The 26,877-nt window shown below is 36.6% G+C and overlaps 4 protein-coding genes and 1 long non-coding RNA gene across 18 annotated transcripts in view; 3 read left to right on the top strand and 2 right to left on the bottom strand.

Annotated features, from left to right (window-relative positions):
• mark2a (MAP/microtubule affinity-regulating kinase 2a) overlaps nt 1-6,911 on the top strand; it is a 46,618-nt gene extending 39,707 nt beyond the window's left edge. For 9 of the 14 annotated variants that reach the window (XM_067424070.1, XM_067424082.1, XM_067424076.1 and 6 more), the window contains 3 exons: nt 1,181-1,207; nt 4,493-4,531; nt 5,435-6,911. In XM_067424070.1, the coding sequence (XP_067280171.1) occupies nt 1,181-1,207; nt 4,493-4,531; nt 5,435-5,870 (502 nt within the window). In that variant the 3' untranslated portion in view covers nt 5,871-6,911. The remainder of the gene's footprint in view (nt 1-1,180; nt 1,208-4,492; nt 4,532-5,434) is intronic. The other 5 variants (XM_067424077.1, XM_067424073.1, XM_067424074.1 and 2 more) reach the window with 4 other exon arrangements.
• Nucleotides 6,912-8,701: 1,790 nt separating this feature from the next.
• zgc:77262 (uncharacterized protein LOC402952 homolog) lies at nt 8,702-12,153 on the top strand. Its single transcript, XM_067422840.1, has 2 exons — nt 8,702-8,858; nt 9,772-12,153. The coding sequence occupies exon 2, from the start codon at nt 9,853-9,855 to the stop codon at nt 10,843-10,845; it is 993 nt and encodes a 330-aa protein (XP_067278941.1). The 5' UTR covers nt 8,702-8,858; nt 9,772-9,852; the 3' UTR covers nt 10,846-12,153.
• Nucleotides 12,154-12,295: 142 nt separating this feature from the next.
• zgc:110782 (uncharacterized protein LOC541358 homolog) lies at nt 12,296-22,996 on the top strand. Its single transcript, XM_067422841.1, has 2 exons — nt 12,296-14,401; nt 21,847-22,996. The coding sequence occupies exon 2, from the start codon at nt 21,873-21,875 to the stop codon at nt 22,734-22,736; it is 864 nt and encodes a 287-aa protein (XP_067278942.1). The 5' UTR covers nt 12,296-14,401; nt 21,847-21,872; the 3' UTR covers nt 22,737-22,996.
• LOC137046466 (uncharacterized) lies at nt 16,006-19,805 on the bottom strand. Its single transcript, XR_010898971.1, has 2 exons — nt 19,714-19,805; nt 16,006-16,528 (listed from the first exon to the last, which is right to left on the bottom strand). It is a non-coding gene; the product is annotated as an uncharacterized lncRNA (long non-coding RNA).
• A 588-nt stretch (nt 22,997-23,584) lies between the features above and the next one.
• bada (BCL2 associated agonist of cell death a) lies at nt 23,585-26,662 on the bottom strand. The gene is made up of 4 exons (XM_067422842.1): nt 25,978-26,662; nt 25,682-25,822; nt 25,349-25,572; nt 23,585-25,268 (listed from the first exon to the last, which is right to left on the bottom strand). The coding sequence occupies exons 2-4, from the start codon at nt 25,812-25,814 to the stop codon at nt 25,164-25,166; spliced, it is 462 nt and encodes a 153-aa protein (XP_067278943.1). The 5' UTR covers nt 25,815-25,822; nt 25,978-26,662; the 3' UTR covers nt 23,585-25,163.
• Nucleotides 26,663-26,877: the final 215 nt, after the last annotated feature.

The following is a 26,877-nucleotide window of genomic DNA, read 5'->3' as shown; positions in this document are numbered from 1 at the left end:
CCCCTACCCCCAAAAGGGTCTCGGCCCTATTTTGATAGCTCCGCCCCACACATACGTAACCTAGGCAACGACTATGGCAGAATCTGTGTGTAACTAATCCAGGTCGAAAATTCAATTAATAAAAAACACCCTTTTCATCACAAAAACACACACCGTTCTCATGAACAACTCGATAGTACACGAGCACGAGTCCAACTAATGACATATTACAATTATGACCAGATTAGAGTTATAGCGATCACAAAACACAAACCGTTCTCATGAACAACTCGATAACATTAGTATACAAGCTCGATAGTCCAGCTAACGACATATTACAATTATGACCGGATGGGTTATATAGATAAAAAGAGGAAACAAAAATATATCAGGAGTATAGTATCTTACCTGTCGGACACATTTTGTGAGCTGACCCTTGAAACCTTTTTTATTTAGATTTAGATGCTCCATACAGTGTGGAAATGAACAGGTCTTTATCATCGCTGAAGTGAGCGACAATACGATCGCATATGGGCAAACAAGCGAACATGACACACGAGCATAGTCAAGCAAAAGCCAGCAAATATTAATTCTTTCTTGGCTAATGTCTGTCCTGTGTGACTTGTGTGTTTTGAATAATGACATGCACTGGGCCTTCTCACCATAGACACGCCCCTTACCTGCCGATTGGCTACAAGTTTGTTATTCCACTCGGCCCGAGTCCTTTTTCTAAAACGGTTTTGAAATAACACTTACCCCACCTTTAACAGCTATCTATCTATCAATTTTTTTTATATATATCTTTATCCGGTAATCAGAAAAGATTGGGATAGTCCTCAAAAAGTCCCCAAAAGGTGTGGGAACCCTGTAAACCGGACCCTAATCTTAACATCCATCATTCATGCAATGCATTTACAATTCACAATTTCCTTAGCGATCCTAAATGGCCCTGTATTAACTTAATAAATTATAATTCCCATTCTTCAATCTGACTTTAAACACTGGTGCCCTTTTTAGCACCCCCCAGCTAACACTAATGCTCAAAGAACCTTTTATAGGTTTCATAAAGAACCCTTTTTTAAAACTCTTTATCTATCACCCAAACACAAAGTATTTAATCCTTTTTTGAGAGCTTCTTCAATGGTTCATGCACATGTAAGAAACACTTTATTTTCCCTTTTTTTCTCTAATTTTTTTGTAGAAATCTCTCATTCAGATTTCCCAGAAGGTAGGCAATAACACTACCCTTGCGTTTTCTCCAGACAATGTCTTTTTCCTGTGCTCTATATTTCTACTGTGATGTCTTGCCAACATTTATTTTTGTTCCATATGCATATTTTTTTCATGGTATTATTCTTTACTAATGCTCTGCGTTCATTGCCTGACTCACTCCTCCGCCAGCCCTCTTTTCTTCCTTCTCTTCCCTCGATGAATAACGCATCCTTCTTTCAATTGCATCACATCCTGCTCCTCCCTCATTTGAACTCATGGAGTCCGGTCATGTACATTGTGCCGCAGATCTTGTGAATGGTCTCTCTGCTTTGTACTGTCATCATGCAACATGACTACATTCCTACAATGCAGTTAAATGATAGTGTGATACACCCTCCAAGTTTGCCAGGTGTTTGTAGACTTTCAAATTAGACCATTGGAAAAAGGACTGATATAAACCCTTTCTGAAACTAAATGATTTTGATATTCAGTTTGCATATCTAAAACACTCAAATGTACAGCTATATCTATCTACAGTGCCTAGGTTAAAAAAACAATTGCGCTTGCAGTCTAAATTTATTGCGATGAAAGAGAAAGACTGGGCACTGCTATAAATAGATAACACATTTCTACCGCAGGGTCCACAACAAACATACAGCATGACAGTTGTAGTCTGATTCATGAACTGATTCATTTGAATGAATCTGTCAGAGATCTGTCTGTTCTTAACTTGGTGAAAAGCAAGTTTTGTCATGTCCAACTCTAAATTAACTGATACTCAAATGGTTAATTTGCTAGCTAGCTCACCCTTATGTCGTTCCAAAACCATGACTGAGGTATATCTTTAAAGCACAAATAAATGAAACTTGAATTATTCTCCATAGAAAGTCCATTACGCCAAAATGTAATGATAACTTTTGAAACCAAGGGAACCATATGAATGAAGCGATGTTGTCCAAAAGAGACAGGGTTGTGTTACATGATGAACTAATTTAATTTACACTTTTATTCATATATAAACATTGATCAACACGTGTACATGGAGAACAAGTATGGTAGAGTGAAGATCAAATGTGCTTGCTGCACAAACAGACAGTCACTTTTTGCAGAAGCTCAAATTTGCTTTTCTGACTTTTGAGAACAAATCTTATTGTTCTATAATATGAATGAATAAAATGCCAAATCAAATCAGTTCATATGAAATGATTGTGTCTCTCCAAAAGACTTGCATTTAACAGTTTGATTTACATGGATTACTTTTTATGTTAACCTTAAAAGAATAGTTCACCCCAAAATGAAGATTCTGTCTTCATTTACGCACATTCGAGTTGTTCCAAACCTGTATAAATGTCCTTCTTCTGCTGAACACAAATTAGGATTTTAATAATGACATTGACTTTCATAGTATGAAAAAAAAAAAAAACTATGGTAGTCAAAGGGGCCTGAGGTCTGCTTGGTTACAAACATTCTACAAAATACAATCTTTTGTGTACAGCAGAACAAATACATTTATATAGGTTTGGAACAATTTGAGTGAGTAAACAATGACAGAATTTTTATTTTTGTGTGAACTATCCCTTTAAGATTTGGTTGTCATTTCTCAGGTTTCATTAAAAATATCTTCGTGTTTCAAAGATTCTTATGTGTTTGGAACAACTTAATGGTGATTAGATTACTTATTTTTAAGTGAACTATCCCTTTAAGGGTTGTGAGATTTGTATCAGTGTAGTTTCTGACTGGTTGTTCAAATCAGAAAGTTTTAAAAACCTAGTGTATTATAGTTCCTTCATTAAAGGCACAATATGTAAGATTTTTAGGATAAAATATCCAAAAACCACTAGAGCACTGTCATGTATTTAACAATGTATTGTACTTACATTATCAAAAATGTTTCAGAAAGTGTACAAATTCAGAGAAATCAGTTATTTTAACCAGAGCTTCTTGGCTCCACATTAACGTTAATAAAACTTTAAACTGAGTTCTGTCAGATTGCTTTCCGTTGGCTGTGGAGCTGACGACGAAAAAACCCATGATTCAAAAGTTATTCATGGCATCAAGCTATGCTTTTGTTATTGTTTAAAAAAAACTATAGTGGGGAACACTTACATACTGTGCCTTTAATCATACTTTAATAATTGTATTGATATAGTATTCTTAATAAAGATAAAATGCTATATTATCAAAAATAATATTGTCTTGAGTATGTTTAGCGAAGTATTTAGAACTGATGAATTCCTTTTTCTGATCCATTTTGTAAACCCCTCAGACAGAAAATTATCCATATTCATATCTAACAGCATGTAGACATACCAGGCACCGAATTATTTGTGATTTTATATTCGGTTGATGGGAACTAAACATTCACCACAAGCTTGACATTTGATTTCGAATAGGTTGGGTAAGTTCATAGTCTGCATCGAGCCTGGCAGAGTAAATAGAGGATGTCAGTCGTGTTTTCATGGTGAGGGTTGTATAGGGTGACTCCTGCTTCTCTCCTCTTACGGTCTACTGCTTATTCTTATATGGCTGCACTAAAACAGACGTGCTGCTTTTGTCCCTTCGTTCTCGTGCTGCGCTGTTTTGGAGGTGGCTGGTCTCCCCGTCCGACTTTATCTTTCAACACACACCTCACTAAAGTCACTTGTTCAGCTGTACGAAACGCACATGAGTAGACAATTTTTAGGCTATGATCCTCATAAAACGTCAGCCGCAGATACACATTTTAACAGTTTATCTTTGATGACAAGCTTCGGAATTAGGTTTTTATGTATATAGAAGTTAGATATATAGATATATATATAGAAGTCTCTCTCTCTCTCTCTCTCTCTCGCTCTCTCTCTCTCTCTCTCTCTCTACATATATATATATACACACACAAAGGAAATTCGAATTTGCCCTTTAACAGTTTGACACACACACATTCGCTGTTCATTTGAAATATGTACATGTATATACTTATGTTGGTCTACTAGCTCATGTCTGCTCATTTGTGCACGTTTATGCTTAAAATTAAGTACAGAGTGGCTTATGTGAGTGTGTGTTGATCCTAAGGTTCCGAGTTTAAAAGGAACATTTTCTCCAGGACTTGGTGAAGGGACTGTAAAAAGATGTTTTATGGCTTTTGGTCAAGATTTTTTCATGTTGTCATTTTGCTGATGGAAACAGGACATGCTACTCTAAAGTGAAGTTATGTGAACATAATTTAGTCATTGATAATTCAGTCTACATGAACAGGACTAATACTTAGCGAGCACTAATAATAACTTGAATTGAGGGACTAAACTTGTTGGTTTTCTTTGAGGAGTCCGTATGAGGGAGAGGGTCAAGATGAGGCCAGCAGGTGAGGACAACGACTAATAAAAATCCTAGTGTACTGCTCAAATCACTGAATAATTTCTTACTGAGACTGTTTTCTTTTTTTATTTTAATCATTGGATGACTTTGCAACTTGAGAATCAAATGCTCACTGCTGTTCAAAAGTTTGAGATCATTACGTTTTCATTTGAATGCTTACTGCTTTTTAATCATTTTGAAAGCAGTCTCATACTCACCAAGGTTGCATTTATTTGATCAAAAGTACAGTAAAATAGTAACAACATTACATTTCTTTACAATTAAAACAAATATTTTTAATATTTTAAAATACAGCCATTTCTCCAGTCTTTAGTGTCACGTGATGCTTCAGAAATCATTGAATATGCTGATTTGCTGCTTAAGAAACATTTGTTATGAATGTCAAAAGCAGTTGTGCGGTTTAACAGTGTTTACGTAATTATAAATGTCTGTTATTTTTGAACAATTGAATGCATCCTTGATAAATATAAAAGTATAAAAATCTTACTGACACCAAACTTTTACTACTGTATTTCTTTAATATACAAACAACAATGTGAGAATTTTAAAATAGGTCCACTTCTTGCCCGGTTTTATTATATTTATATAACAAGTTTTCTTTTCAACTCCCTCAAGCCCCTTACAGATGTCCGATTAGTTAGCGGATGCTCTTATTTTGACTGCATTGTAGTCTTCCACCATGGCACCATGTTGGTTTTTTGTGTTGATTATAAAAACATTTAATCGTGTTGATTTAAACTTAAAATGTGTTAAAGCAGAAGAACTATTATGTTGATGTTTGAATCAACCTAGATTTTTCTGCCGGTTATTATTTGCTTTTCCTTGTCTTCCTCGTGCTCACCTTCATTTTCCTGTTTGTGCCTCTCTCCTCTCATGGTTTTCAACAAAGACCCATGTTGAGTCCGGCAGACAAGATGGAGAAAGGTACCCAGGGACTGCCGGGTGACGAAAACAAGGACTCCTTTTCTTCCTCTTCCCCAGCGTCCAGCACACCCTCATCCACCCTGGCCTCCAAGGACACCAAGCCACGCTCCCTCCGCTTCACCTGGAGCATGAAGACCACCTCCTCCATGGAGCCCAACGAAATGATGAAGGAGATCCGGAAAGTTCTGGACTCCAACAGCTGCGAGTACGAGTTGCGCGAGCGCTTCATGCTCCTCTGCGTTTCGGGCAACCCTGCGCGTGACGACTTTGTCCAGTGGGAGATGGAGGTGTGCAAGCTACCTCGCCTCTCTCTCAACGGGGTGCGCTTCAAGAGGATCTCCGGAACATCCATCGCCTTTAAGAACATCGCCTCGAAGATCGCCAACGAGCTAAAACTGTGAGGAAGTCGATCGTTTCTGTGGAAAAGATCTCAAGGAGCGGCTGGAGCCCGTATGTTGGGTATGAGGAGGCACTGTGAGGAAAATCATTGGAGTTGTGAGCTCTGCAACAGCAATGAAGAGTCTCGAGGCTGTAAAGGGAGGAAAGATGTAAGACGAGTTCACAGAGGACATTTGTGCATATAGACATTTTTCAAGGGGTTTATTTTTTGGGGGAGGTGTTCTGTCTTGGTTTGGGTTTTTCTGTTCCTTTCTCACCCTCCTCAAATACTTTGTGATGTCATCTTTTTTTTTTGGCAATTTCGTTCAAATGTTGTGGTTTTTCTTGGACCTCACAATTGTCCTCAGTTCAGAAAGTTATGAGAGAGCGAGAAGAGGTTGACATTAATAAACTGGAATTGTTTGCCAGTGAACCTTTTTTTTTTCTACAAATGCAAACCAACTACTGTCATGGAAAGACGCCCCCCATACCCTGGTCCTTATTCCTTGTTCATCCCCAAACACAAACAATGGTAAACTAAACCACAGTACTTGATCTTACTTCCAATTCAAGGTGAGCTGTGATGGAGAGATTGGCGGTTTGATGCTCTGAATGTACAACAAAAAAAATCGAGACCCAAATGGCTAGGCACATTCATTAGAGCCATAATTAGAATTTTTATAATCACTCATCATGCTCTGATCGGTATGGTAGCTAATCCGTAACCTCAGCCCCATTTCTACATCACAGTACAGTGTCTTATTTGAGCTGAAATGGAAGTGTTGACTTGAACCCTTGGTGCACTGGAGGTGAATCACCTCTTAGCACTCTATGCCCAGACAATTAGTTTGTTGTTGTTTTTGTTTTTTTTTCCCTCTATTGCAGGGGTTATATATCTGAAACTAATTAAGGGCCAATTAAGTAATTATTGGTGGATTGTAGTGTAATTAAGACTTGCTGGTTGGATCCAATCTGCTGCACTGGAATGAGTCTGTGTTTCGTTGCCTTTCTCTGGAGAAGATAATTATTAATATTATTATATGAATAAACCAGACGTTGGATGATTTGTGTTCACCTGTTTATGAACAATGTTATTTTTATTTTAGTGTATTGTTTTATTTCCTTTGTTTCACCTTTAAGCAAGAAATATGATTTTGTTCTTTAATTGATTTAAAGAGCGTGCAATACAAATAAAACTATTTACTTTCTAAAACTTTTCCACCTAAGAAACTTAGGAAAGGTCTCTTACTAATTCAAGTGGCTTTTTTTTATAGGGTAACACATTCATTAGCATTTAACATTATACAATGCTTAACCGATTATTAGTTAGTGTATTTTATATAGTAGCAGATGTTATTTGTTGAATATCTTTTACATGTTTTCAATTACAGTTGTTAAACCCTTATCTTTTTGTATTTAATATAGTGATAGTTTTTCTTTTACACAATTCAAAATTCCTTTTCTTTATGTTAGGAAAAATGTCTTATAACCCAGCAGCAAATTTATCTGCGTTTGTAAAATTTTTTGCCTCCCTTATTAATGGAGTACTGATAACATTGTCTATATCAGATGATTAATTGAATGAACGAATATATAAAATGTGAACATGACAATGCTTTAAGGGGGATAAAAAGTAGCGTTGTTTTAAGTTAAATCTGGACATCTTTATCAAGTTATAGGCTGCCTAGTTAATATATATATATATATATATATATATATATATATATATATATATATATATATATATATATATATATATATATATATATAATATAAATAAATATATATAAATATAAATAAATAAATAAAATAAAAAAATATATATATATATAAATAAATATAAATAAATAAATAAATAAATATATATATATAAATAAATATAAATAAATAAATTATATATATATATTTTTTTTTTTTTTTTTTTTTTTGCAAATTGAGTTGAACAATCCGAGGAAGTAAAGCAAAAAATGACACCGGATGCAACACGTCATGCACACCTGGGATAGTGTTGTCCGATTCTTGAACGAATCGTTATTCCGAGTCGGTTCAGAAAACGTATGATTCATTTACAAATCTCACTGAATCGGTCCGAGCAGTTTTTGAGCGAAGAGGAATCGTTATTGCAAAGCACACATAAGCAAAAAAAATTGCTCATATTGGGTGCTCGACAAACGAAATTACAAACATGATTTAATTGTTTATGATAATTCATTCAAAATAGCCAACTCTGAACAGAATACTCTTAATTAATCAGTAACCGTGAACAAACTGGCAGGGAGCGAAGGAAATAAGAACTATTTTTATTTTTTTTACAATTGCTATAACATTTTTTTCGAACACTTTTAACACATTTCCACTCAGTTAGCACATCTGTCTGTGTGGACTATAAAAACAACACAGATTGAGAAATAATACATACAGAGTTAACACTAATTTAAAATGCTTTAACTTTTTTCACACACAAGCTCAACCAAGACCAAAGCAATGTATTTTTAAAGCCAAATTTACCTGTGCTTTAACACTGTTTGTCAGAACAGATAACACCAAGTTCTAAACCTAACCTTATAGCCTAGACGTCAAAGTGAACAGCTGTTCATAATGTTAATTGAAACACAAATTAAGCATAAAGTTACTTCGACTGCAGTAGCCGAATATCAGAAATATATTAGAGAAAATGACATTAATATCAAATGTTTACGGCGCAAGTATATACAACCTTTTAAAAAAGGCAAAATTTTACAGCACGGACCGTGTAAATGTTGGATCACATGATGACGTACTACGTAAAATAGTCATTCAATTATTTACAGCCAATGAACTGTTCGAAAGAATCATAGAAAGAACCGGTTCGAGAAAATTAATCACTTACTGGAGTCAATCGGTAGGAGGCGCTAACTCCAGAAAGCTCACCGTGCATGTAACCCTCCCCCAGCCTCAAACAAGCCATCGGCTCCGTCATCATCTATTATCAGCGAGCTAGCTTACGTCCTCGTTATAGCTGCGCTTTGAAGGTGAGTTTTAAATATTACACTTAATAAGATACTTTAAATCATTTCCCTCGGTATTTCACTCGTCGAGTGTACATTATAAGAAGTACGACAAGACCGTTTAATTGACCATAACTTAGAAATGATTGACTCCGTTGTCGATATTTTCTCCTACACCGAGCGTCGTCCTCATGTGAACCGAAAATATCGTAATTTAATAACACGAATATATTGTACATGTGAGATTCTTTTGTTAGCGAGTGTTACTGGGTCGTAATGACTGTAACGTTACAGTCCTGCCTCACCGGAATTATGTAGCTAAGTTACTTCCTTAATTTGAGGCTAACGTATGCTATCGTTAGCACGATAGCTTTAGTCATTGCATGATTGTGGTGCAGTTGATCTGTTTGTCTATACAAGAGGTTAAAGATGGACTGTTTTCATCAGACATTCAGCCAAATTCATTTTGACCTCATAATCGGTATCAAAATAGACCGTGAACCGTGCTTGAAACCGACTAATTATATACGCTATATAGCCTGATAGTGAAACCGTTTTGACCATATTACGCACGCTCTGAAATACTTGATTCTGATTGGTCAGTCACATTAAGCTTTTGAGCGGTAAAATAATTTTGACGCGTGGCAGCTAACTATCATTTAGCACAGAGCTATATAAATTATGTTTTATCCTTACTCAAAGTAGCTGTGTAATTGTAATAAACATGCAGACATTAATTATCCTGTTCCATATTCATATGATTAAATTATGGGTCAATTAAATTATTTAAAAAACAATGTAACAATGCACTATGGTAGCAGGGAAGTTGTGGTTTCTCCCCCGTTTCTAATTTCTAATTATAGCTTGAACTAAAGTTGATGTTATTATACTTAGGTTTTTTTTTTTCCTGTTTAATTGACTTTGTTTTTTGTCTTAGGAACTTCATTGTTTGAAACCTTGCATGTGCAGATCAACCAAAGACTGATTCCTAGACACACTGCAGTTCTTCCTGTCCAAAATGGTGAAGATATTTGTTGGCAATGTAGCTTCAGCAACCACTGAAGATGAGCTCCGTGCTCTGTTTGAGAAGTATGGCACTGTGTCTGACTGTGATATTCTAAAAAACTATGGCTTCGTGCACATGGATGAAGAAGAGTCGGCGCAAAAGGCTGTCTCCGCTTTGCACAAGCACGAGGTCAACGGCTCCCGCATTACCGTCGAATATGCCACCACCAAGGTACGCAATGCCACCAAGATCTACGTCGGCAATGTTCCCGAAGGCGTCACAGCTGCCAAAATCAAGGAGCTCTTCCAGCCGTTTGGCAAGGTGGTGGAATGCGATATCGTGAAGAATTACGCATTTGTTCACATGCAGAGGGAAAGTGAGGCTCTGGAGGCCATTTCAGAGCTTAACCACTCCAAATTGGAGGGCCAAAAGATCTTTGTGTCCCTCTCACGCAGTAACCCATCCAGAAACGGCCGAGGGGAGGAATTCTATCCTCCTCCTCCCCCGCATCACTACCCACCTCACCCACACCATCATCCTCACTTTCTCCCCCCACGCCCGCCGCCCCGTGACTACTATCCGCCTCGTGGCCGACTTCCACCCCCTCCTCTCCCACCGCCGCCGCCCCGCGCCTACTACGAGCGTGAAGTGTACGAGAGGCGCCATGACCCGTACGCTGCCCCAGCCCCACGTTTTTACGATCGGGATCCATATGAACGGCGCCTTCCGCCCCCTCAGCGACCAGTCACACCTCCTCTCGCCGGGCGCTACTATCGTGAGCGCAGCCCTCTCGGTGGTCGCCGCTCTCTCCTGCCTCCGCCTCCACCTCCACCCTCTTCTGGCGCCTTCCCCCGTGGTTACGCCCGCAATGGTGGTAGCTCCGCCCCCCCTCCCCCTACCGCCCCTCCTTCCTCCCACTATCAGCGCTATTCTCTTGGCTCAGGCTTTGATAAGGATGATTATTTGGAGGACAAGTACAGCAATGGCTTCAGCCGTAGCTACTAAGATTTGAAGTTTGTCTGTCCCTTTTTTATTATTGAGGAGCCAAGTAATTTTAGAGGGGCATAACTTCAGGGAGTTAGGGGTCAATTTTTGTAATATTCTGTGATAGTTGTAGCTATTTTAGATAACGGGTCAATCAGCTAATACTGTACTCATTTAACTAATAGATTTACCTCCGCCCGATGAAGGAACGGCAAATACAGAGTTTCGGAGTTTTACAGCATGTTATGATGTACCTATATTTGCCAGCCATATCGGTTTGAGTATTTTCTTAATTATTATAATTTTTTTTTTAAATCATATCACATTTTTGGTTAATTCTACTCTGGCATGCACTAAATACAAAAAAATAGCTTGAATGCATCTATTTTTTGCATTTATATTTCAACATGCATAGCCTACCCAACAGGAAATTGGTCATGTTGAATGTTTACCTGTTTTTTTCTGTTTGGTATTTAGGAATATTCAAGTGTTGTCACTGTCTTGCATGAGTCAAAAGTTAATTTGGAGACTTTAATCATTGGTCTTCATAGCTAAATTATATTAATACTGTCTTTATTTTTTCTCTCTCGGGTTTTGAATTTATAATTTTTTTTTTAAATTGAATTTCTTCTCTGGACTACCTTTATGTAGGCAAATTAACTTGCTGTGGTGCTAGAAGTAATGTTGGATGTAAGTGAGACCAGTGGGAAGGAACAGAGAGGAAATGGGTAAAGAGGTGGTTGTGGGCGGAGCTGTATGCTAACTGACTGATCAACCAATCACATCCTACCGGCTAACCGAGCACATCGCATCCACCAGCCGCTCAACTTTCGGATCCGCTGCCGCATCCTAGGACCATCGGTCAAAGGAAACGAACGACCGACCAGCCGCCGACCGCCTAATAAATTAAAAACAACGCTGAATCAGTTCAACACTGTATTACGAGATCACGTTGTATTAGACAAATAGCTGATTTGCCGACTCCGTAGGCTCAGAAAGTTTTTAAAGATTAAAGACTTATTTTGGCATCACATTATAATGGACGTGCTTGTGATTGAAAATATTACTGAATTCTCAACATTGTTTCCTGTCCTACTTGTACTACTGCTGTTTGCCTCTTGTTAGCGTACACTTCTGTTTAAAATGTACGTTTGTAAAAAGCCTGTTTTCTCGACTGTTTATCCGAAACCGCTCTCTTCATCATATTGTCCACTCGAGCAGGTTCGAAACTTATGCTTGTTTTGATTTAAACCTATGAAAACAGATTCATGTTCTACCAGTCGCTGTCATCTTGCCGCCTGAATAAAATTTCGACTGACTTAGACGCAACGCTTTTCATGTCACTCGTTTTTAATTGAGTCTCTTTAATTTCTACCATGTCTCTCGCTGACGTTATCATTCGTATAATACAAATGTCCTATGACTTGATCTCTCATGTGTGAAGTAATGTGCCAAATAGATTCGTATTAAAACTGCACTTTCCGCTTGAACCCTTTATGCCAAAGGCATTAATTTAAACCCCAGTAATTAAAGTCACTAGGACTTATTTTTGTTCATTTACCCCTGGCCAAGATGAATGTTTAATACTCTGTTCTGAATGTTAAAGCTTTGTTCCATCAGGATGGGTGAGTTAAAAGAGAAGGTAAGTAGTATTTTGAGCTGGATTGTTTGGACTTTTGTTCTCCTTGTCATGTTGCACTTTATTGAATCTCATCATGTGCTAGCAGAGCCTGTTTGACTGGTTTTGCTTTTTTCATTGATGATATCAGAACAGCCATTTTGTTTGTGAAACGCTTCATTCTGATTGTAGGTGCAGGTGATTTGTATCTTTCCCTTCACAGCCTTTCGGTAGAGACACCACCACAGAAGTTTGTACTGTGTGAAGTTCTATCAATCAGCTCTATCAAGATGCGGAACAGTTTTACTCTTTATAAACTATTTCACTTTATTACTGTACTTTTGTTATTGTCCCCCCCCCCCTCCATTTTGAAGCTATTTAATGTAATAAGTTAAATACATTATCAAAGAAAAACTAAACCATTGAACTAAAAAATGTCTCAAGAGAAAACCAAATGCATTGCACTACAGGCCTTGTGTGAACCTGAAATACTCCAGGCACCAGCTTATAGCCTGTTTCTAAAGAGAATGATAAACTATACATTATTAGATTACTCTCCAGTTACCATTTAGAATTTAGAGCTAATAAGCATGTTTTATTAATTTGCTTGGCGTTCTGTTGACCAAAATGAGGTAATGAACACATTACAGAAAATATCAAAGAGCATGATCATGAAATAAAGTTTTAAATAGAATTAAATGTACAATATAACTAAATAGGAACATCTATGTAGACATTAGGGTAATTTTCAGGTAACTCATTTGTCTGCTAAGTTGGTGATTTAAGATTAGTATAATGGTCTGAACTTGGTCAATAGATAATTTTTTTTTTTTACATATTTATCACCATAGTTATTTAGAATAAAGAAAATATTTCAATTCAAGTAATTTATGTAAATTAATTGTTTTTCCTTAAAACAAATGAAATTTTCATTGTCCTTTCACTTTCTTATACCATTGTGTTGTCAATTAAAAAAAAAAAAGATTTGACTGCCATTCATCCCATTTATGAGTAGGCCTGTATACATTACAAACTTACACATTATCTTGGGTTGAAATTATCTATTGATTTAGTTATACAGCTGGTGCTTTAAAATGCTTTAACCACCTGCTTATAATGAAGGTAGTAGTCAAAATAATCTGCAACTGAAAACCTGTCATTATTTACTATTAATCTGCATGTTGTGGTGCATGGCCAAACAATTCAATTATTTTCACATTAAATTGTAACCTCTTTCCTGTAAATGTATAGCACACATAGTACCGTTTCCTGAGAATGACCAATATATTATATTTTTCATTTAGTTCAGGTAAAGAATTAAGAGACGATAGAAAATGAATCACTGAGTGAGTAGGATATCCTGTGACAGCAGATCAAATGTGCACATGTGGGAGGTTAAGACTTGTGGGTCTGGTCTATTTGTATAACACAGAAGAGCACTAGGTAAGATGTAACATCTTTAACCTCCATAAATGAAATCGCGAGAAGAACAGTTACCCAAAAAGAAAAGCACTTATCTGATTTAGCTCTTTGTCGTTTATATAAATTTCACTCTGGCGTGTTTTTTCACAATCTTTGCAGTGTAAATGTGAGTGAAATAAGTGCAATGTGTAATAGCCCTTTCTTTAATGCTCAATAATATCTGTTTGTTAATAAAGGTGGTGGTAATTTAATCATTTGTGTCGTGAATTTGTTTGCCTCATTGCACAGCTAACTGCAGTATTGCAATCATCTATGAACTTAAAAGAGTAGCTGATCCTGACCATGCAAATTACCACAGCGACAAAAATGCGACCACCGCTGCCCTAAAACGAACTGCATAACCATCACCCGCCCATTTCAGGAAACGGATCCGCACATGTGACGTCACGCTGTATGAGCACGCGGATCCTGTGGCCGTTGAACACCGTTTTTTACAGTCTAAGTTCTGACCAGACACCTGCTTTACTTGCGACTCGCGTGAGTACTAACATAGAAAACCTAAAACACAAAAAAATTCTTGCAATACGCAAAACTAGCCTAATTGATCGCATATGTAAAATTCTGATGATATTACTTTTACACGAGCCGCTAAACTCAGAAGAAGATTTTGAAAGAGTGGGTTTCCAAACAGTTGTTGGACCCCTTCGACTTCTATTAGACTATGAAAAATAATACTAGGATAGTCAACTGGTTACCGACATTCTTAAAAATAGTTTAGCAGAAGAAAAATTCATAGAGAATTGGCAGAACTTGAGGGAGTAAATGAGGGCAGACTTCATTTTTGGCTGAACTAAATTACATAATCTTTAAAGGTTAGAAAATTTAAAGACTTGAATTAACTCAAATGTAATCTTAAAATCTTAAGCAAGCCAAAGATCCAGGGAATATAAATCTACCTCAATGTTTCTATGAAATTAAAGTTCACTCCTCTATTTTCTAAATGTATTTTAGTGTTCATTTCATATTTTTTAACCTAAATACTCAATCTTATATTGACTCTGGTGACAAGCTGCATTGGTCTTAGTGTTGTAGTCAAGACCACCTAATCTGAGACCAAGACAAGAAAAAGTCAAGACCAGACCAGGGGCCTCCATGATGGTAGTTTAACAAACTCGGGGTTACGGAATTAGTTTCGAGTTGACAAAACCCAGCCAATCTATTCATGTTTTTTGTTGGTACCATGATGCTGATCTTCTGTAGAATATTACATGATTGATTGAAAAATATTAAGAATTTAAACAAATTTACACAGCAATAAGAAAATAGCTGTCTATAAAAGAGGACATCTGCAAGAAAAATGCAAGTAAAATTAATGAAGTTAGTTTAGTTGATAGAGAGAAATGAAAATTTAAGCTTGCATATAGTAATTTTTATAGCTTTATTTATTGATTTTAAAGCTTATTTGTATGACCCTTATAGGCTATTAATATTATTTTTAAGTGCCTATTAATGAGTGAATAACTAAAATGATACATGTGTAATTGATTATGGGTATAATAATTACATAAATTATATCTAAATCATTAAAATGTATTATTATTATAAATAAGCATTGTTAGAAGGCAGATGCTTTAGTCTGTACAAAACATTTGCTATGTAGTGACCTTTAATTTGGAGCAGAAACAGGGGGAGTGACTTTATTGCATCACTTTTCTCACAGCTGATTGGTCCAATCTTAGTTTGAGATCTCTTATCCAGAACCTAACCTGCCCCCACCCTGAACTGTTGCCAATCAAATTATTTGCACTACACTGTAAAAAATTATTTGTTGACTTAACTTAATATATTTTGTTATCTTTTTGCATTGGTTTTTTTAAGTTTCTCTTACTTATTTGAATAAGTTATCTGAACTAATTCCATTTAGTAATAAAAACTTCCCCTTTAGTTTTCTGAACTTAAATGTTCTAGTCATCATAACTTCACTTCAGTTTTCTGAACTTAAATGTTCTAGTCATCATAACTTCACTTTAGTTGGTTGCAAAGCTGCTTTAATAAGTATTAATTGCATTACTATATTGATTTGTAAATTACATTTGATTTAGAATAAAACCTATAGCAAATTAAAATCACAGCAACACATATCAGTACACATTTATATTTATTGCAAAAACAAACACCAAAAACAACCACACAAAAGGTCTGAAATGTCCTTTCTTCAGAAAATTGCAAAAAGAAACGGCACAGACTGTTAAACACCTCTGATTTGGCTTTATACCATTTTAATTTAAACTTAATTTAAGTTCATTTTAATTAACAATGTGTAAGCTCTCAAGCTTCAGTACATTTATCAATGAGCATAAACAGCACATATGCACCAGTGTTACCTCACTGCATTTTTTTCAGCTTTGCAGCTCTCCCCAACCATTAAACCTAGATTAAAAATAAAAATAAAATAAAAAGTTGGATAACCTCATAGCTCGAGCCCAAACAGTGTGGCAAAGGCATTTAGGGCATCTTCTAGATCCATGACCACAATCTCCGTCTAGTATGACATCATCATCCACAACATCATCTGGGAAGGCACTATCATGTCTGATGTCCTCACTCATGGTCAAGATGCCCTACATTAACCCCATGAACAATGTCTCTCTCATCATCATCTGGCTGGAAAAAAATGAGACACAGATACAAATTTTAAGTGGTGCTGTCATAAAATATTTATTCAAACATACATTAAATACTAAAGAACAGCAATACAATAACTATGCAATATAGTAAATATACTTTTTCTAGCTGACAGAATATTTTTTCTGAGGTAAATGTGACACGACATTGCTTAAAAGCTATTTATTGACGTTTATTAACGTTTGCGCAGTTGAAACACTGCGATTACATGAGACAATACAGATTTCATACATTGTACTGTATCTTCAAACATATTCTCTGATGTTCATACATGTTTATTTCATGCTGTATCTACTAGTAAAGTGCAATATTCAAATGCAAAAAAGCAACAAAAACAACATTTAAAACCACTGTCATATTAAAGGGTTAGTTCACCCAAAAGTGAGAATTAGCCCATGATTTACTCACCCTCAAGCCATTCTAGGTGTATTACATTCTTGTTTCAGACGAATACAATCACAGGGCTTGACATTAAGCATGTTCATGTGCTTGTCCTTCAGACAAGTAAATCGTTCATTCACTTGGCCAAATAAAAAATGTGCTTGTCCGGAAAAAAGTTTGATATTTTTTTGTTTTTTCGTGCGTGTGTGCGTTGTAAATATAATTTATTTTGAAGCAATATTCTCCCCAGTGTTCAATCAGCTTTGACATATTTAAATATGCATATTTGTGATTTAAAAAAAATTATTTAATCATTTGAAATGTATGATATTTTTACCTTTTATAAAGGGGATTTTCCCCCTAATCTTATTAAATAAAGGCTCTGCTTCAGGTTTCATTCTATATTGTTAAATTTGATCAATACATTAAATTAAAATAAGACACTATAAGGGCTGTTACCAATCAAATAAAATAATTTACACTGAAAAATCACAACTACATTAAATAATGTTTTGAGATTTGTAGTTTTGAATAGACAAATTCAAATGTTAGAAAGTATGTTTAAACATGAAACTAAACCTCCAGTAGGTGGCAGCAGGTGGCCGTCTTAATGAGTGAGCCATTGAGTCGTTCATTCAAACGATTCATTCAAACACTGAATCGTTCAGTTGCTGTGAGATGCGTTACGGTTCTGCTGTGAACGATTTTCGGTGCTGAAATTGAACAAACACACTCAATATTGCATCCAAAATGTAAGTGACTAAGTGAATGTTAATGTAATGTTTATGGAACCGTCATATGAAATCAGAGTCACTTTCTGTCGTGATTGTATTCAGGAAACAGCTTAAACGCTCTAGTGTTGTAATTTCTCCTCGAGAGGCTGCACGAGTGTCAACAGCGCAAACTTGTTATCGCCATTTCATCATATATTATTATCCACTATCGATCGCCAATTACACTAAATTAATGCACAATCATTCTTGCATTTTGGTGATTCGCTAACGTTAGTTTATTTTTTGTTTTAATCAGGCCCTTGTCCATCGGGCAAGTAAAATTCTCTTTCACTTGTCCCTGACAAGCGTTAATGTCGAGCCCTGAATCAGTTATATTAAAAAAAGTTCTGGCTAATCCAAAAATTATAAATGGCAGTGAATGGCTGCCCAAATTTTGAAGCCCAGAAAAAAAGTGCATCTATCCCAGGGCTCGACATTAACGCTTGTGGATTTTTCGAAGGGACAAGTGAAAGAGAATTTTACTTGCCCGATGGACCTGATTAAAACAAATAATAGCTAGCGAATCACCAAAATGCAAGAATGATTGTGCATTAATTTAGTGTAAGTGGCGATTGATAGTGGATAATAATATATAATGAACTGACGATAACAAGGTCGCGCTGTTGACACTTGTGCAGCCTCTAGAGAAGACATTACAACACTTGACCCGTTTTCCTGAATACCACCACGACTGAAAATGACACTGACTTCATATGACAGTTCATAGCAAAACAATTAATTAACATTCACTTAAATTAACATTCCCTTAAAGTCACTTACATTTAAGAAGCAATATTTAATGTTTTGTTCTATTTCAGCAGTGAAAATCATTCACGTCGCAACACGTCACAGCAACATGTGTGTTACTGAACGATTCAGCGTTTGAATGAACAACTCAATGACTCACTCATTAAAAAGGCCACCTGCTACCACCTACTGGAGGTTTGGTTTGATGTTTAAACATTATTGGTCTATTCAAAAATACAAATTTCAAAACATTATTTAATGCAAATTAAATTTTTCAGTGTAAATTATTTAATGTGATTGGTAACAGCCCTTATAGTGTCTTATTTTAAATTAATGTATAGATCAAATTTTACAATATAAAATGAAACCTGAAGCATAGCCTATATTTAATAAGATTAGATATTAAAAAAGATTATATAAGGTAAAAAATAATAATTAAAAAATTCACAAATATGCAGATTTAAATATGTCAAAGCTGATTGAATACTGGTCAGCATATTGCTTCAGAATAAATTATATTTAAAACACACACACACACACACACACACACACACACACACACACACACACACACACACACACAAAATATCAAACTTTTTTCCGGACAAGCACATGAACATGCTTAATGTCAAGCCCTGTATCCATTATAAAAATAATCCAGAAGGCTCCGGGTTAATAAAGGTTAATAAAGGCTTCTGGCGGACTTCTGGCGGACCGCCTTCAACTTACGAAATAAGTGTAATGCCTCTCAAAGTTCAAAAGGTTTACGCCACGTCCGACGTCATCGTCGCGGCAATTACGTTTTTTTTACACCATGTCCGATGCCGTCGCTGCGCCAGTTGTGTTTTTCTTCCCCTCTACATCCGACGACATCGCCGTGCCAGTTACACTTTTTCCGTAACTTTAATACGGATGGCCGTCGTGCCAGAAGCTACATATTTTACATTATAACTTGTTAAATATGGATTTTTTTTTTTACACAAACCCATCGATTCACATCAGAATGTCTTTATTAACCCCCCTGGAGCCATGTGGATTACTTTTACAATGGATGGATGCACTTTTTTCTGGGCTTAAAAATTTGGACTGCCATTCACTGCCATTTATAATGCTTTAGATTTTTTTTAAATATAACTCCGATTGTATTCGTCTGGAATACACCTAGTATGGCTTGAGGGTGAGTAAATCATGAGGTAATTTTCCTTTTTGGGTGAACTTACCCTTTAATAGTTATTTATTTTACCTGTATCGATTCAAACTCACATTTAATAATTTTCAAGGAGTTTCATGAAACTTATCTGTATCTGATGGCGATCTGAGAGAGAGACCATGCAGTGAAGCGAGATGTAGTTTCATCCGATCCATAAACCAGTTCAGTTTCTTGTCAAGGAGCAATAGATAAAAACATAAAAAAAAATAATAAAAAAAAACATTTTATAGGCTTATTGACAACATGTTGCAATGTTTACACTGTACAATGACTCAATGTGATTTAATTAGGGCTGAAAACTTCAAATTTCACAATTTGATATTATTTAAATTCATAAAGTTAATATTTACCAGAAATTGCAGCAAATATAGTGAAACTGCTGTCCACCTCTAACCATTCGAACAAATAGACGGCGCGAGTTGTTGAGAGCTCCATGAACCCCGCGAGGTAAAAGCGTGTAACGTTAGGAACTCTGTATTTCAACGCCTCTGGGAGCACAACACACACACGCACACACACACACAAATATAATTATAAAACAATATAATGTCATAAATACACTTTGTAGATGAGGTTAAACACGTAACTTACTTTGTGTTATCTTGGTTATAAGTAAACTCCATGTCTGCACTGCACGGTGAGTCATGTCCCCTGAGAGAAAATTTTTGGCTCGCGCACAGCAAATAAGTTACATATTGGTATAAATCAATGAATATGAAAAACAAATGGTAAATGAGATAAAACACTTACTTTATAATATTCCCCTGTAAAAAAGTTATCTCGCCTCAGTCGCCTGTTTCTATCCTCCGCTCTGCACCGCGAGTCAAAGAAGATATCTCTAAGTTTAGGTGCGCACGGACACACACACACACACGCACACACACACACACACCATCCTACCACAATATAATGTTATAAACTTCATACTGTTAATGAGATAAAACACTATGCCGGTGTAAACACTACTCATTTGCTCAGCATTGCGATTGAATGGAAATGGCGTCTGGTCTGTCAGTCGGTGGGGGAGGGGATACGGGGGCGCGCGCATACAGCACGTGCATTTCCTGGATGTACATAATTATCCTCTCCGCCAGATGGCGCTGTTTTCACAAGCCGTGTTAATACAAAAACTCTTTACTAATTGACTCCTTGAATTATGACTTGGTTTATATGGTGTGGAATGGTACGTATTAAATACGGTAAGTTAAATAAATGTGCTCATATCCATATAATTAGAGTGTTGTATATAAATCAGCTGCACATAGTAGATTAAGTTTAGTTTACTGTAGTTAAATAAACAGACTAAAGTATAATTGGAGTAAAATCCAGAACAGTTCAACTTATGTTTTTAAGTTAAAACAACAATTATACTTGTTCATTCAACAGAAAATCTAGTGTAGTTATTTCAACATATGTTTTTGAGTTAAAACAACAATTATACTTGTTCACTTAACTTTCAGTCTAGTTGAGGACAAGAAAACTTAAAATGCCTTGTTGTCTGGACAATCTAGTTATCTCTACTGAAAATTTTTTGTTGAAATAACAAAATCACAAAAAAATTTTTTACAGTGTACAGAGGTGGTACAGAAGATGTATTCGTTATGCATCCAAATCTCATTCAATAACTTTTTGCAACAATATCTTGAATTTTGTGTGCATTTGTATAAAAAAATGTGTGACAGTTTTGCAAATCCCGTATTAATTTCTGAATCGGCACAATAAATAAATGAAGCAGTAAGTTTTACATACAATTACATTAATGACATAATAAATAAATCAGACAATGCACTGGTAATTTAGTGATATCCCAGCAGTCGTGGTCTTGACCGGTCTTGAAACAAAATCCTAAATCTGAGACTGAGGCAAGACTGAGTACAAATGTGGTCGAGACCGAGACAAGACCAAGACTGTCAAAAAGACCAGTTTTAAGACCAGTCTTGAGTACTACAATTTTCCCATCAGTCAACCTTAACCCGACACTTTTCTTACAAGCTCTCCATTGGATAACAACTGAAGTTCCCATCCTTCTTTTTTCGATAACCTGTTTCACTCAGATGCACTTCACAATACAGAAGATGTGTAGCTACTTCCGCTATATTATAGCTTTAATGTGTTACAAAAAAAAAAAAAATGGCCAAATGTATTTATTTTTTAAAAACTAATTTCTTATTTTCAATTTTTTTCAGGGCTAAATTTAAGCAATATTATAAAAATGATAGTACCATCAGTAATGCTGAAGTCAGGAGTGCAGATGCCACTTTTGGGTTTGGGCACATACAAGCTACAGGACCATGAGCAGCTGAAAGGGTCTGTTAGCTCTGCTCTTCAAGCAGGATACCGAGCCTTTGACACAGCTGCGGTCTATGAAAATGAGGCACTTCTAGGGCAAGTCCTCAAAGAGCTGTTGCCCATGTATGGTCTAAACCGTAAAGATGTGTTCATCATCAGCAAGCTTGCCCCATTTGATCATGGGCCGAAGGCAAAGGAAGGCTGCCTGAGGAGTCTGGAGCAACTAGACTGTGAATACATCGACCTCTATCTGGTGCACTGGCCTGGGATGCAGGGTCTTGACCCATTGGATTCTCGCCACTCAGAGTATCGGGCGCAGAGCTGGGCGACCCTAGAAGAGTTCTATGCCAGTGGGCGATTCAAGGCCATAGGGGTTTCAAACTACACCTCAAAGCACATTAGGGAGCTGCTCATGAGTTGCCACGTGCCCCCAGCAGTCTTTCAGATGGAGTGTCAACCGAAGCTGATCCAGAGGGAATTGAGGGATTTATGTATGGAGACAGGCATTCACTTCCAGGCCTACTCTTCTCTGGGTAAAGGAGCTCTCCTTAAGGAGCCAGAGGTAATGGATATAGGGAGGAGCTGTGGTCGAACCCCTGCCCAGGTACTCCTGAGGTGGGCTGTGCAGCAAGGCATCTCGATTCTGCCTCGGTCCTCGAAGCCGAGCAGAGTGCAGGAGAATGCACAGGTGTTTGACTTCGAGTTAAGTGAGAAGGATATGATGAGACTGGATGCCCTGAATTGTGGAGCAAGATTTTGTAAACGAGACTCTAGCAATATAGCTTAAGTCCTGATTTGACTATTTCTTGTGAAAAAACAGAAATGGTATTTGTATAGGCCATGACTTGGATACACCAGTGATGAGCATGTTTTTTATTATTACAAAATTTGTAGTAAAAAAAACAAAAAGTAATCAAAAATCTATGAGCGATACAACTGGGTGTATTTTTATGTAATATAATGAACCTTTTTGATGTAATGCAAGTCTAGTTCAGGCTGTATAATTAGGTTTGACTTAATAAAAATATATTTTGAATTAATAATTAATATTTGAAAAAGGTTTTATTTTTAAGAAGCATTAAAGGGATAGTTCACCTAAAAAAGTTTTTTTGTGTGTGAGTTGAATACAGAAGGCGGTCCGTCGGAAGTCATTATATTTTACTTTATAATGTGTTAAATATGGGATTTTGTAAGAAAAATATCCATCGATTCACTTCAGAATGCCTTTATCCCCCGGAGCCATGTGAAGTACTTTTATAATGAATGGATGTACTTTTTTGGGGTTCAAATTGTGGGCTGCCATTATAATACTTGGAAAGGGGGTGAACACTTAAAACACAACATAATGCAATGTGTAATTCAAAATACAGGTAAAACACCTGTAAAGAGCTATTTACAATATACATATTTATACAGTACATTGCACCCATTGATTTTTGTTTTTAATAGTGTACAGTTTAATTGATGGTTAAACCAAACAAGTTCTTTAAATTTAGACTTTTGTTGAATATGTCAGAAAAGTTTTTCAAAACCATTTGAAACCAAAGTTGATTACAAAGATAAAATTTCTACCACTTAGAACACTTGTTTAAAACTGATTTTTTTCCCCCCAGTTTGATTCAAAACATAACTAGCTTCAGCCAGAAAATCTTTTATTTTGACCACAAAATTATAGAAAAAAGATAAAAACTTGATTGTTTTAAAAAGTATTTAAACAGTTCATCCATTACTCAAACTATGTAAACAGCTATAAATATATACAACTAGGATCTTAAAAAAGGAATGAAACACATAAAGCACAGCAAGACTGATAGTACAGCAATAGCACTTGTTATCCATCTGCATATTTGCTTCCCCACAAGTTTAGCAGAGACTGAATGTTGTTTTACATACAAGACCAGCAGATGGAATATAAAGGGGGGGGGGGGGGGGGGGGTTCAAATCCAATAATGACAAAAGACAACTTTACAATCAAGAAATATGTACATCAAAGGCAGTGATGAATTGCAAGGCTATGAAAGTATCAATTAAATAAATTGTTCCGTTTTCCTGGTGATATATCGAAGTATATTCAGCATTAAAGAGATGGCAGAACAAGTGATTTCATCCACTCTTACTAGTTATCCACCACAATGGTTTGGCATTAACAAACAAACCTGAGATGTAGCATATATCAACAAATTAAATAAATTACCCGTATTATTGTTAACGTCAAACTTTACAACTTTTTCCAGTGTCACAGTCCTTGAAATATATTTACATTTTGCAAGCAACCGCTCCAGCCTTTAGTACAACAAAAACGCACATCTATATATCAATCTATAAAATACATCATAGAACACATTTCTTTGCCAAATATGAACTTAATACATATTGATAAATAGTTTTAAATAGAGGTTTGATTTTTAAAATCAGTATATAGAAAGATTGTCCAATGAATTATAACATTTTAGGAGATATATTTGTCTGCGTCCGAAATCGCATATTCTCGAGTAGATACTTATTTTGAATAAGTAATTACTTCACAGCTCTTAAAAAAAGTACATTGAATATCCACCTTATGTTTCGTCTAAGCGCAGGCATGGCCATTAGTAATTCGAATAACGGTGTCATTCGCTTCCAGTTATATTTTGCTATTTCTGTCTTAATTATACATGCTGGTTTTTAGCGCAATCAGTTTTACAGTTTACTGCACTATGATATATTCTCCTAGTTATTTATTGATAACCTTACTTCCACATTGAAAAATAAGGTGGATAGTATGTGTGTAGTATGAATGTAATCCGTACATACTATATTCATCATGTGACCTCTCCCGTGGCCTCATGGGGTAGTAAAGTGCATCATATGCACACTTAAGAAATTTGCCGGAAGAAATAAGCCATCCGAGTACTATTTCCCTACTCCTTTACGAGTGCTGTGAATTCGAACATACTTCTTTTGTCACATACTGTTATATTGTAGTGAAGTATGTGATTTCCGATGCAGCCATTGTCCCTTTTAAGATTGTCAAATTGAATTAACCCTGACAATTCCTTTAATTAAATGTGCGTTATTGCAGTGGTAAAACTTGATACAGCACTTTTACCATTCTCTCAGATTGTTTTTGCACTAGCTTGAGCACATTGATTACAAAAAGGCCATGATGGTGATCAGACCAGCCTTCATCTGAGAGCAGCGCTCTGGTAACTCTTATTAAGTTTGTATAGCCTTGCTAAAGCATGACTACACATTCTCTGCCCTCCTCTTCTTTGGAACTCCAGAGGAATGAGAACCATCCTCTGTAGTTCTGTTTCTGGCTGTTCAGTCTTTTGGCATCCTAGAAACAACGAAACAACTTAGTAAGATTTAGCATGGTTAAGGCTGAAATGCATTCAGTGTACCATATAACTGGCTCACCCCTTTGTCAAGCCACGTGTCGAATTCATCGCTCATTCTCCGCAGCTGCCGTCCGTACTTCTTTGCTTTCCACAGCGCAGCAGGAGCCGACTGAGAACGACCTCTGAATGGAAGTCCATCTCCCGTTCCTCCATTCTCCTCCACTGATGCTCCATCCTGGGGTTCTGCGTCCTGCCAGCGGCTGACTGTATACACCTGAGACTCTGAATAGAGCCGCACACGCCCTGCAAAAGCACGTGATCACATGGCAAGATAATTTTTTGTTAAATCTAGGTCAATCTATAATACATTTCCTTATATGTAATAAAGAGTGTGGTTGTCTTAAGTTCTCACGTTGAGGAGAAATGCTTGGCAAGGATTGATTCTGATGGTGTCCGTGGTTTCTGATTGTCTCTTCCAGATATGATTTCTTTTTGCCATCCAAGGCACTGAAATGATCTTGATGGTCATGCAATGTGTTGTCCATTGTGAGAGCTAGTGAACATAGAGAAGAATATTAATATTGGAATTTCAATTAGTTAAAACAACTAATGACCTAATTAACATGAACATTTAATGACACAAGGTTTTCAATGATTAAATTAAGTTCTTGACATTAAGGTTATTAGCTGGTTTTCCTAAATGCATACCTGTGGATCTGGACGAATTCCAGGACAATAGATCTGAATGTGTTCGTCTCTCCCTGTCTCAGTTGGTAGTGGCACTTGACTAGATGTTATTCCTTCTTATCTCCAGTACGATTACGAGTAGCTTCTCCAGTTCTCAACATATATTGATTGCCTCATGGCATGTGACACACCCAAACAACAACAATAGCTGCAAGTGCTACTTATATAAGTTTCATATTTCTAAGGTTGAGTCACGCTCATCTGAAAACGTCGTCGGCCAAAAATAATGGAAAAAAAATCCAGTTTTTCGTGACATTTAGTCGGAGTGATTGTCTTCTCGCCGCAAGAAGTAGCGTGCCAAATTTCCAGTCCGGCTGTTGTTATCGCCACAGTGTGTATGATCTCATTTCGGCTCGGATATTGTTGTTGTCCGTCGTCGTTTACAGTAGTGCTCCGCTCTCAGCCAATCAGACGGCGTTCGGCTTCTTTGATCAGCCAATCACAGCCCGCTGCTAGGGTGTTTTGGGCGCTCTCTGATACAACGTCACTGTTGCGATAGGGTTTTGCGAGCCTTTGCATGCTGTCCCGTGACTTGTTTACCTCACACGGGCCCAGGCTCACAGAAGCATGGGAAGATATACATCGTGCTCACTGAGGACGCCACCGCCACGAGAGAATTTGCAAAAGAAACGCACCGTTTAACTATGTTTGTTTGCATAGAGTAGAATTCAAAACAGTCTATTTTGTGGTGCATCTCTAGCTTGGAGCTGCTCCGTCCCTGGGAGTTTATGCTTTGCTCAATTATGAATATTTTATTATGGACAGTTTTTGACGTATCTATTATTGGCATTTATCATGGTTTGCTGCGTAGTCTGCTGATTTAATGGCAATACAATTCACTCTTCGCAAAGATCCGCCCCC

This window comes from Pseudorasbora parva, chromosome 18, assembly GCF_024679245.1.
Source record: "Pseudorasbora parva isolate DD20220531a chromosome 18, ASM2467924v1, whole genome shotgun sequence".
NCBI classification, from domain to species: domain Eukaryota; kingdom Metazoa; phylum Chordata; class Actinopteri; order Cypriniformes; family Gobionidae; genus Pseudorasbora; species Pseudorasbora parva.
Note: the sequence above shows the minus strand (reverse complement) of the source record. Positions and strands in the feature narration are given on the sequence as shown.